Source organism: Agelaius tricolor, unplaced genomic scaffold (genome assembly GCF_023055355.1).
Source record: "Agelaius tricolor isolate 1412-34295 unplaced genomic scaffold, bAgeTri1.0.p SCAF_9, whole genome shotgun sequence".
Lineage (NCBI taxonomy): Eukaryota > Metazoa > Chordata > Aves > Passeriformes > Icteridae > Agelaius > Agelaius tricolor.
Window position 1 is genome coordinate 39,956,383 of NW_027269269.1, and position 12,867 is coordinate 39,969,249.

Here is a 12,867-nt window from a genome sequence, read left to right on the forward strand (position 1 = left end):
AGCGAATTTAAGAAGTTATAAAGTGTACCTGAATAAAACAGGAAATATATTTCTTATACAGGAAAACCTGTCTTTCCTTGTTTCTGCACTACTGTGGTGCAAATGTACAGAGGTTTAAAAAGAAGTGTTTTTCAGTAAATATTCAGAATATTCCCCATTCCACTCTTTTATTACTTATAACCTTGTGACAGCATTAGCACGTTGATGCTGATTCTGCTGAGATATAAATCCATCTTCTTTTTTGGGGCATGTGCTCTGGAATCAGAATTCTGTCAAAGAAATGTAAATAGCTGGCCTTTTTTTCCACATTATACCTCTAACATTTTTATTTTTCTTTTTTGGATTTGCAGGTGGCAAAGGAGGGAAAAAGAAGAAAAACAAAAATACTACCAAGCCCCAGAAAAATAATGGTTCAACCTGGGCCAGTGTTCCCCTCCCACCCCCTCCTGTGCAGCCACTTCCAGGCACAGAGCTGGAACACTATGGGGTGGATCAGCAAGAAGCAGGGTAAATTATTTTTTTCTTTTTCTTTTGAAGAAAAATCTGTGATTTGCAGAAATGAGTCCTTTTCTATTTTTTTTTTTTAATTTTGATAAGTGACAATATTATTCTGATTTGTTAAAAAAAAAAAAGAAAGAGAACAACTTATTCTGTAGACTGATTCAAGGCTGTGGAGGAGGAATGTTTGAATAACTTCTCTGGATAGTGACTGAAGATGGAAACAAAAGTGACCTTGCTTCATCATCATGTAGGGCTTCAGTGCTTTCTCATGCTGAGAAGTATCTCACTTCACAGGTAGCTTAATTGAATTCTGGGATTGCATGCAGCTGATGGGACTCAGAGTGAGTAAGGATGACATAATCTGACTCTGTGTACTTTTTCACTGCTTTGATGTTTAAAAATATTAGAGCCAACAGAACAAAAAAAAAAAAAAAACCACCAAATTGGATTAATTTTTGAAGATCAACCAATGGATAATAATCTTCTCATCGGCTTTTAGAAGAAATTTCACAGTTGAGGAAGGCATGCTAATTATAGGCTTTTTTTGCTATTATTCAAACAACTTTCAAGTTTCTGGAACCTTCAACATAATTTTGCATAGCTCAAACTTGTCTTCAAGGACACAAAATCACACAAGAAGTGCTAAATGAGAGGAAAGAGACATTTCCTACACAGACAACAATTACAAATTGCTTTTTATAAAGTGTAATTATGTTGTGTACCAGGTTATCAAATTCTGGAGGTAAATCAGAGTATATAAAAACATAGTTTACTGTGAGTAGCTCTTTTGGAGTCTTTGAGAGTAATTTTTCTGTCAGGGACAAATTTCTGTCTGTTTCAATACATGGATTAATCAATATTTCCCAAGGATGAAACATTTTTAAGAATACATTGTAATAGCTTTACTGAATAAAAATACTTCAATTGTTATCTCAATTGTAAGGGGGAATTGATCATTACTACTTTCATAATTAAAGTTAGAAAAATTCCATTTTGTTTCAGTTTATACCAACTCCTTTGACTCTTATAATGAGCAATAAATGACTGTGTAAGTCAGTGAAGTTCTTCTTAAAATTAAGGCCCATTCAGGCTGTATAGTTAAAATTTCAAAGTAAAGGAAAATTAATAACCTTACTGATTGTGAGTGTTGTTGAAATCTCAAAACAAAAAGTTCATTTAATCATTGTCTTCTGTATTCTGTTATAAGAGGCTAAAATAAATTTTAAATTGTTTCACCATAAAATAATTTTGTCTTTATCAGTTTATATCCTTAAAACACATGTGCAACCGTTTCACTAAAACAATTATGCAATAGAAGGCAAACCACTTGGATTTTCTTCAGAACAATGAAATAGCATTAAAGGTAAATGGAAATACCTTATAGAGAAATCCCTCATGGCATAGGGCTGGACTCCTCAGTTGCATAAAGCATCTGTAATTTAGCTGGAAAGAATGATGTTGGTCACCAAGACAACATTGGTTATTTAAGGAGAAGGTAATCACCAGCCTCCAGGTTCACAACCATTCAGACATAGTTTTTTCCTCTGATTATGCCTTGAATTGCTCTTCTCTGGTTTTTGTAATATCTCATTAGCAGTGGTGGTAGCAAGACTTTGTAACATGCATTTCACCAAACACAGAAAAATTCGAAGGTTGGACTTAGAGTCTCAGTCTGGAGCTACAGTAATTTGCAACCACCTTTGGTGAAGACTGAATCTGCAATGCCCATACTTTCTGAGGATGCTTCCAATACTAATAATCCTTCTGTATTTAGGGGTTGGTCTTGTTTCTGTGCTTTTCAACATGCTAGAAGTGAAAAAAAATCACAGACTGCATTCCTTATGTTGCCTTGGGCATACTAGTTTAAAAAAAAAAAGCCACATTTTTTAAACTCTTTTATTCCCCTTGTTTTGTTTTGATTTACTCTGTGACAAGTTCAAAGTGTTTTAATTTTAGAGCAATAAAACAAGGAGGGTGGCACCTAAACAGAAACTTGTTTTTCTGTGTGTCTTCCTATAACAATTAAATTCAAATGTAAGTTTCATTGGAATGATTATCACAAAAAAACCTCAAAGCTGTTGACACCTAGTTTTGCTTACTAGAGATTAGTGCTAGTGGCCTTATAAGCACTAGTGGACTGCTGAGTTGCAAAAGATAATCCACAATACCAAGTGGCATAAAAAAACCTAAACAAACCCCTAACTTCACCTATCACAGAAAAATACACTCAGTTTTCTGTACCATCTATTTCCTACAGGCACTAGGGTTGACATTTGCCTCCCATTTTCCATAAACTGCAGAAGGAAAACTGAATATCTTATTCCAGCTAGCCCTGTTATACGATGTGGTAGCTTTGGGGATCTCTTAGATTCCTGTTTAACCTCAGCAAAGAGCCTGTTTATGCCAATTAAGTTACTGTTTTCCTATAGGAGCTCCCAAACTGACATGCTCCCTTTCCAACCATTTTCAGAGAAGATGATTTTGCTTGATTTTATGTAAACTTGACAGTAAAGAAATGCTTGTTTCTTACTCATTATCTTTTACTTTGATTTTTCACTAACAATATGCATGATCTTGAGCCAACCCAGTAAAGGCAGTCAGCATATTGTTGTTTTTTTCTATTTCTTGCTATTGATTACACCTCAAAATGGAATATTAGCTGCTGAATGTCAATATATTTGATACCTATTATCTGTCTCTAGGAAAAGTTAAGGAAGTAGTACCTTTTACTTCAAAAAGTCCTTTCTGGTGAGTTCCAGGGAGGGAAGCTTCATTTGTTGCAACAATATGTGTAATGAAACACAGTTTTTACAGAATGTGCCCTGTATCTATCACCTTTATTTTATATTTTAAAGGAACAAATCTATTAATGTAATGAATCAGGGATTTTAATAGTAAAAGATTGCTATAGAATAGTAGTGCTGACAGTACAATAAAACTTATTAGAAAAATAGAAGCTCATGTTTGTTAACCAGAACTTATTAGGGTCTTAATTATAATGAAAATACAATCAGAGGTTGCTAATGAAGTTAAGGCACTTAGATTTCAATAAGTGTACTTGAAAAAAGTGGCTTTTTCACCACGTTGGATTTACTCAAAAAACAAAAAAGAACATGGATATGGCCAGTAATCACTATGGTGATACCAGATGTTTCTATAGCTTTATCACTTATGTGGCATGTAGTTACTATGTAGTCTGTTAGGTTTACTTTTTCCTTTTTTTTTCTTCTTTGTTGGTTTTGGGGGGTTTTTGCTTTATTTTGTTTTTCTCCAAAATTAAGATTAGGGCTTGTGGCTTTTCAGACACCTTACATTAAGAAGACAAAGGTTCTTGTACCTGAAATCTCGATTCTCAGTGTCCTGAACTTCAGGCTTAGGCTGCTTTCCATTTCAAACAAAATTTGGATAAAGGTACAGTACTTTTGCAGAATCTTTTCACTGAGAAACCTCTTTACTAAGAAACCTTTTTGCTACCAAGTTGAACATTTGGGGATTTGAAGCGAGTAGGGTCAGAAGGCGAGGACATCCAGAGCTGGTTTATTCATCATTGCAGAGTCACCAGGGAGTGCCTTTTTCCCCTGTCCCTTTTAAAGAAGAAGGCATTATAGCAAAGCATGAGGTTGAGAGAGCAAAAGGAAGCAAGAGGACTGTTTCACTGCACAGTTTTCACAGCATGATTTAGGATGGTCCCTTCAGCCCTGGTTGCAAATGTCCTGAGTAAACATTGTTTGGAAAGACAAATTACAGCTGGTCATATCTTAATTGTTTGCTAAGGATGAATATGTATCATGTAACATTTTCTTAAATCTTTGTGTTATGAAAATGGTAATGATCAATCACTCAACCTCTCCTAGAGGCCAGATGTTAAGAAGCAGCCTTTATTTTCACTTCTGTGCTCATATGTGTTTGAATATCTGTTTATGATTATATCTACATATATAGAGATTTAAATTTATGCAAATGTGAATTACCAGATATATCGTGCATGGACTTTTGGATTATTAAATCAGGTTGTTTTAGCTGTCCTGAATCTGTGTGTTTAAATGTAGACTACAGACTTCTGAATAAGGAAAAAGTAGTTTAGTTAATTTAAGAAATCCTTGGGTTTTGCTGAAAGTAAATGTTCTGTTCATAATACAGGTTTTGCAACTTCTCCATCTCAGTGTTCCCAGCTTTTTTATAACCTGGCTTTGCATTTGAGAAAATTGACAGTAATTCATTTTTCTTTGGGAAATTGGTAAATCCTTCCTTCCAAATCAGAAGCTTTAAAGGAGTATTTTTAAGCTGGTTTGAGAAATTAACTGTATCGTGCAATGTACTGCCTGCCTGCATTGCAGAAAAAAGGACCTTGTCAGCAGTCTTTGAAGGTGGGAAGAAGATAAAGTGACTTAGATGATGCCTGGGAAATGGCCTTTAGAGTGTGTGATGGTTTGACAGTGAAGGAGCTGTGAGAGCTTGTGGCTGTCTGGTTGTGTTTTGAGGGGAAAAAAAAAAAAAAAAGCAACTGTGTTTCCTGAGTTATTTTGGAATACACCAGAAGCTAAGAAGAAATGTGTGCTGGTGCTCAGGGGACTGATGCCTGACTGGATGTTTTGAAGATGGAAAAAGTAGACAGTTGAGATTTGAGTGGTGTGATTGTCAGCAAAGCTGCATACAACTGAAGTTGTGTTCAGATTAGGGAATTACTCTGGGGAGGTGATGCACAGGGAATGACCACAGTCACTAAGGCCTATCCACCTGGAATGATGCCAGTCTCTAAGGGACAGTATCCCAGGGTGATACTGTCATACAACACTGAATTGAAAGATCCTCTGATGAGTGCAGAGACTGAAAAGAATTGACTTGCTGGCAAAACTTGTGTAAGAAGTGGTAATAAAATATAAAGTTTTTGTTTCTAGCCCTGATCAGATATAGCACCACCCCTTACACCTATGGTATAAGGCAGCAAAAACCACAGACTCCTACCAGGACACCCTTTATGTCTGAAGAAAGAAGAATTTGTTATTATCCAAGAATACTCCTAGTGGTTAATCTTTCCATTTGCTTTGGGCAGGTGTGTTGAAAGTGTTCAGAAATGTAGCACTGTCTAGGTAAGTCCCAGTACAGATTGGTTAGGAGGTGGGGGTGCTGGCAGAGATGTCACCATGTGTGCTAATGTACCTTATCAGCTGGTGCTGTGACACAACATATGCTTGGGGTCAGTGCTGCTGTGACATGGATGTATTGCACGTCATAGGAGACACCCGTGTGCAGGGTGGGAAGACCAGAATTTATGAGGAAAGTGGAGCTTTTTTTTAAGCTCCATACCAGAAACAAATGGTAAATTTATAGACAGATAAAGGGGAGGATGGAAGTAAATGGATAATGCTCTTGGGCTCATGGTGTGACTCTTGGGGATGGTGCTGTGCAGGTCCAAGAGTTGGACTTGGTGATCTTTGTGGATCAATTTCAACCCAGCTTTCTCTGGGATTCTGTGAAATAAGTGCATAAGTGCTACTACATAAAGCTTGCTCTGCCTTTTAAGAATGCTGCTATTTTCATGTCCAGGTCAATATTCATTCTGCTACATTAACGATCCTGGAAGTGAGTTAGTTCATTTTTGTTGTTGATTGTGGTGTAACATTATCTAATCACCATTAATGAATGTGATAATGGGTCAGTAATTTTTCTGTTGCATATCTTATTCAAGTTGCTTAGGTGTTGTGGGAAAAATTAAACTGACTCAGTAAGGACAATCTAGGCAATTAAGACCCTATTTTTATTAAATTTTAGAACTCACACTGTGTGCAAGATTTCCAACTGAATCAGTAATTGTGTATACCCTCTACACCTTCTACTGTGCAGCAGAGATGAGTTTCGATATACACTAAGTTTATTTGGTTTTTATTGTAGATATGACAGTGATGGTTGGTGTCCACCTTTGCCAGTTCAGACCTACCTGCATCAGGGCATGGAAGATGAGCTTGAGGAAGATGATGATCGTGTCCCCACACCTCCTGTCCGGGGAGTAGCTTCATCTCCTGCCATCTCCTTTGGGCAGCAGTCGACTGCAACTCTCACGCCTTCTCCACGAGAGGAGATGCAGCCAATGCTTCAAGCTCACCTTGATGAGTTAACAAGGGCTTACCAGTTTGATATAGCAAAGCAGACATGGTAAATGTTTGAAGGGGTCACCTCTGATCAGGGAAATGAAATAATAATATTAATAATAACAACAACAATACTTCATTCCTTTTTGACGTAAATAACAACCGTATTCAACAGCGTTTCAATTGTGTTTCCAAAGAAGTAAAATGGAAGAAGAAATAGCAAAACTCTACCCACAGTTGGAAGGCCCTACACATCCATATGTGCTTTTTAAATCATAATACTTGGTAATATGCTAAATTTTGTCTGAAAACATGTAAAAACAATATTCCTCCAAAATTTTGCACTTGTTTGGCTAAGTAGTTAATACCCACCTCGTGACAGCTTTTATACACTTGTGAGTGCTCTCTTCTCAGGCTAGCAGAAGACAGGAATTTTTTAGGATTTTCAAAAATAATAAGATTCTAAATTCCTGATTAAAAGTAATGATAGTTTCTTGGAATAGTAATGTGGCAGCTTTTACACTGTGTCACATGAGAATGAATTATTTGCATCTCTGTACTTTGAAATACCATGAGAATTTCTGATTCGTAGGAAAAACCCAGAAACAGCAGAAAGCAAGTCGTTAGTAGTTATAGGATGGATCTAGTGTTTCAGAGTGCTTTATGCCTCTTTAAAGGAAGAGCAAGCAAATACCACAGTAACATTTCCCCTGCAAAACAAACAGAAGCAATCTCTTCAGGGACTGAGAAAGAACTTGTCAACTGCACCAGGCTGGGGACGTGGTGAAGGTCACTTGGTTCCTGGATGTTCCCTGAGCAGCAGTTGTCCTTTTCCAACTCCTCTACCCAGACAAAGCCCGCGACTCTCGGCGGAGCAGAGCAGAGCTAGTTACCGAATGGCACACTGCCAGCAGAGGAGCAGCCTTTCTTCCCTGCTAAATAAAGCCACAAACTTATTCAGCTTGAGCTCCCATAAATACATCAGGCAGGTAGGCAGGCAGTGCCAAACCAAAGCCAGCTGTTTTCCTTGGGCACCGTGGCAGCCTCGGGGCTTGTCTGCAATCTGCACTCGATCAACAGGGTACCCTGGTCCCGCTGCAGCGCCGCGCTGCCAAGCTCCGACCCCAGCCTGCCTGTGGGACTGACCCAAATCCCAGGCAGCAGCTAGACCTGGCCTGGTGAAGGCACTGGCTTCTGAGCCAGCACACAGATGCACACCCACACAGTGTGTGTGGCTGCTGCATTGTGCAGCTGTTACCCTTCCTACGCCCTCCAAAACTCCAAACCAGCGCAGGCGCGGATAACGGAGCAGGACGCCACACCAAAGCCTCATGCAGCTGGCAGGAAAGGTCTTGCTCCCTTTTTGGGGAAATGAAAATTGATCAGGAAGTTTCATAATGTGCTTAGGATTATACAGATTTTAATGTCGCTCTTGTGTAAAGTCACAGTAATTGAGCCTGAAAGTCTGAAAAAAAAAACCAAAACAAAACAAGGACATAACCTTTTTTTCATACCTTTTGAGTATTGGGCTAAATGCTGGGAGTGATTTTTACATACAAGTGATTTTTATTACATGGAATTTTTTAATATATTTTTGTTCTTTGGCTGGATAATGTATCATGCTAGTCAAAGTTGGTAGAAAGTCCTCCATTGTTTTGACTGGGAAGGAATATTTTTTCAGTCTTCTTTTCACAAAGTTAACCTGCCCATTGTAGAGACAGGGGAAAACTAAACAGCAAAATGAGACCTGTCAGGGTCTCAGGGTACTGTGGGTGTAGCAACTGAGAAATACAGACATCAGCCAACTAGGAATTTAAGAAAGAGCCCATTAGAGATTACTGGAAAAGTACATAATCATTATGGCCTTGATCCAGCAAATCACTTAAGTATATGCTTAACTGTGAGTACATGAGAAATTGACTTCAATTGTTCTATCACAAGCTTAACATTAAACATATACTTAAGCATTTTGCTTGATTAGGAGCTAATCACACTGTTTATTAAGGGTTAGTTAGATGGTAGTGCCCTTTAGTGCCCCAGTGTTTTGAACACAGTGTCAAACACTAAAAACCTGGTGTCCAGGCAGAAAAGTGTTCAATAACTGTTAATCAGAAGGGGGTTGTATGTCAGAAAGGAAGCACTTGTTCTGGAAATTAGATTCAGAATAGGCAATAAGGTAAAACCTACACTGAGGTGGAGAAAGTTACCAGTGGTACATAACATTTACCATGATGTTCTCATATCTGATAGACTTACATGATGAAAATTAAAAAAAAAAAAGGCTCATTGAATAAAGATAATTCATTCATGCAGGCAATAATTCAGCACAAGGTCTCCACTGAAAATGTGTTATAGCTGGGAGCCAAACAGGTGACAATTGTAATTTCTTCAGTTTTACTCATGTCCAAGCAAGAGACCAGCAGAATCCTGGATCCCATCCAGAGTGCTGCCGATTCAAATCAGGTCATAGCACCTCATGTAGAGCCACCCAAGGATTCCCATGTGCCTAAGTTAGCAATTTCAAGTGTGGTACATGCTCTTGTGCCAAGGCCAGTCGTGCCTGGGTCCCCTGGCACTGCTTGCTGTGTACCTGTTGTGCTGTGGGGACTGCTGCTCTGAAAGCTGACGGTGTTCTTTTCTCTCAGGGACCAGGCACATCAAACTCTGAATCCCATGCTTGCCTTTGGCCATTTAGCTATCCTCTGGGTGCTTTTTTGTCTTCTTTTTTCTTTTTTTTTTTTTTTTTTTCTTTATGTAATTGCTGCATGGAGTAATTTCACACATGCATGCCCTAATACTGCTGCAATTAAATCCATTAAACTTCTTGGAATAAAGCAAAATGAAAAGGCCTCGCTGATGATGCATTCATTGGACTTGAAAATTTCTTCTGTCCTACTGGCCATTTCCTCCTCTTTAGGGTGACTTTTGCTTCAGGCACTGCATCTGTTTAAGTGGAAGGAGTGAGATTTAACTTTGGTTCAATGTGTGATTTGCAAGGGGGAATATTGGGTGAGACACCTATGCGCTAGACTGGGGTTCAGAATTGTGCTTTTCCATGGGTTTCCTACCTGATTTATGCAGCCTCTGTGTCTATTGCTCTTTGTCTGTGAGAAGACACTCCTCACCTTCCCCATCCTCGAGGATTTTATCTTTATTCTTTTTATTTTAGATTGGAAAGTGTGCAGGCACTCTGGTCTTAGAAGCTGCAGTGAATAACTGAACTGAATTTTCTTGAGTTTGGCCAAACCAAGCACGTTTTGTAAATGTACTTCAGGACTTGTTGAAAGGCTTGTGTTTTATTGACCATGGGCTGCAAAGTCTCATCCATTCTGATAACTTTTCCTGTTTGTTTGTGTAGGCACATCCAAAGCAATACACAACCTCCTCAGGCTCCAGTTCCTCCCCTAGGATACGTATCTGGAAACCTTATTTCAGATTTGGAAACAGATGTTCCAGACGACGATGACGATGAGGATGATATTGAAGAAGAAACTGTAGAAATCAGTAGGCCACTAAGAGGTCTAGAGCATACTCCAGGCTCCAGTATGGACAATCTAGAGAGCTCTGTAACAGGTAACCAAACACACTGACACCAACTTGTTACTACCAGTAAAAAACATCACCATTTGGACACTTTCTAAGTGAAAATTTATTCCACTCGATTTCTGTAACATTTAAAATGTTAATGCTAAACACTAAAGTTAAAGAAGGATTTGGAAATACTTTGCTTTGCTGAAAAATGATAAGGAAATTCATGAATTTTAAAAAGCTTTAAAGACTTGAAAGAAAATTCAGTTATATCCTGGCTTTCATGAAAGGTTCATTCTAGTAGAGAAGCAAGGCGGTTACATAAAAAGGAGGGGGAAGACCTCAGCTTAGCAATATATATTTCATAAATCAGTAGCAGCATAAAAATGTTATCCTAAAACACTTTTAGATATTCTGCTGGGCAAATGCTTTCTGAGATGAACACAAGGAAGTTAAGGACTTCAGAGTAAGTGTAGCTAGATTGGCACAACATTTATTTCTAGAGTAAATATTTATGTAGGAAAATGTGTATTTTGAACATACTTTGTATTGCTGAATTTAGCAATTGTTCCCTTTTAGAAAATCTGTTTAATAATTCTGACCCTCCTTCACTCACTCCTTCGTGTCCTTTGCATGCCTTGGAAAGCTACATCATCATCAAAGGGGACCTAGAAAGGGGACCTACTATAATAAATTAATGCATGGAATCTGAATGAATTAAAGTGCTGTTGGTGAAATTTAGGCAGTGAAAGACATTGTTTTTTGAAAACATGGATTCTATATGGACATCATGCACTATGTGTAAGCATCAGTGTAGTTCTCTTTAGGTTGAACCAGGGCCTCTATGTAATGTCCTGTGTCCATAATGTGAAGGTGTGCTGGAGACCCAAATATCCCCAATGTCACAGTGTTAGAGAGTTCTGCTTCAGTTTTTGATTCAGCAGACAAACACTCATTGCTGGTTTTACCTTAAGGGAGACTTGTTTAGAACAACTTCCTACCGTAGCACCACTGAGTTCCTTCTTTGTCTGGCCCTCTGAAATTCCAAGGCTTTTGCACTCATGCTTAAAGATTGCTGTTCTGAAAACACTGCAGGAATATGAGAGTGATGGAGCATCAATACTATAATTTTCTTCCTTTCCCTTCTTTAATGAAATAGTGTGTAGCTTAATCCCACCTTCCATGTTTTCCTTCACCCTAGAGCCAGACTGCTTGCCACTCTAATTAAGATTTAAGAATTGTATCCCTGCTGCTGCAATTTGAAATCCAGATGCAACTGAAGGACATAGAGTTAAAGTTTAAATCTCTGAATTGAGAAGGTTAACTTTTTAGTGCATGCATATGTTAACTCACTTTGCTTGAATTTCTAGAGTAATCTCCTTCAGGCTATAATTCTGCATATTTTTGCATATCTCACTAATGGCTCAGAAGCATTTCTGTTAGGAATTCACTAAGAGTTTTAGACTGTAGAACAGTAATAAATAAATTCAAAAAAACAGGTTGGTATACATTTTTCTTTTGGTAGATATTAATATGGCAATGCTTATGTATCTGTAAATCAGAAAATGAATGTTTCCACATTAGCATCTTCACCTTATAGTTTGGATCACCCTCCCTAGAGCAAATAAGGGATAGTTGTATTCCTGCTCCAATTTGAAACTTTAGTGCTTATTAAAATTTATACTTTTACGAATAACCTTCAAAATCTTGTTTAATTTTTGGAGTGTTAAATGTCTAATTACTCGATTGTTAAAGGCTTCTTGATATTTTGGAATAAATTGGGCAGAACTTCATAATGTAGACTGGGAGTATATGTAAGGTGATCTAAATATGCTTCCACTCATCACCACCACTATCTTCATGTGGCCTCATCCAGCTGAAGTTTAAGGTTTTTCTTTTGCTGTTTCTTATATTTGTTTAATTACTATCTGGATAATTCTTTGCCTCTGGTTCATTGCCTGGCAAGGTGTGTGCTGGCACTGCAGGAAGGGAATGTGCAGCTGGAGGGGAAGCAAAATTACAGACTGCCCCTATAGCACTTAGCCAACTTTTATTCTGAATTATTAAGGAATGATAGCCTTACAGGAGTACACCCAGAGTGTTAATATAAAGGGTCTGTAAGATGGCAAAATCTCCAAATAACAAAACTACTTCTGTTCTCCTCAGTTACTATATGGGTAAAACCTTGATTTTAGAAGAGTTTGTATTGGGCCTGTTTTTTGGTTTGGTTTTCTTTTTCTTTTTTTCCTAAGGATGGAAAGGAATTGCCTATTATACTTGGGCAAATTTTGTTTTTCAAAAGAAAATTTTAATTTTTCTTTATCTGTTTCTGTTAACTCTTCCAGGCTGTGTTTAATGGTGTTAAGGAGTGTGTAGCAAATTGCTTCAGTTGTTCCCAAGCTGTTTCTCATTCTTCATTTTGATTGCTTTTAAAATACTGTAGAACAACTAAATTGTTCTTTCATGTGCTGAGAATATATAAGCTACTTCTTTTCACAGAGCCTTTGGTGACTTCAGCCAGCATTTTTCTAAGAATTCATAGATCACGTTTTCACTTCTCTAAACGTATTTGAAAAGGGAGGCAGATGAGAACAGCTGACCCAGATGAAGCAATATTTCTGTTCATTCTGAAGTGCCCTGGGAGTTCAGTGTTTGTGAGAAATCTAAATTGACATCCCCTGGACATGACTTCCTCCAAAGAGAGTTGCTGTGGCGGGAGCAGGGCGAGGTTCCTCACCCTGTAGTGTTA

The 12,867-nt window shown here is 38.0% G+C and overlaps 1 protein-coding gene across 14 annotated transcripts in view; it reads left to right on the forward strand.

Annotated features, from left to right (window-relative positions):
- ROBO2 (roundabout guidance receptor 2) overlaps positions 1-12,867 on the forward strand; it is a 1,036,281-nt gene that overhangs the window by 991,505 nt on the left and 31,909 nt on the right. For all 14 annotated transcript variants that reach the window (XM_071433684.1, XM_071433685.1, XM_071433686.1 and 11 more), the window contains 3 exons: positions 351-507; positions 6,394-6,654; positions 9,949-10,163. In XM_071433684.1, the coding sequence (XP_071289785.1) occupies positions 351-507; positions 6,394-6,654; positions 9,949-10,163 (633 nt within the window). The remainder of the gene's footprint in view (positions 1-350; positions 508-6,393; positions 6,655-9,948; positions 10,164-12,867) is intronic.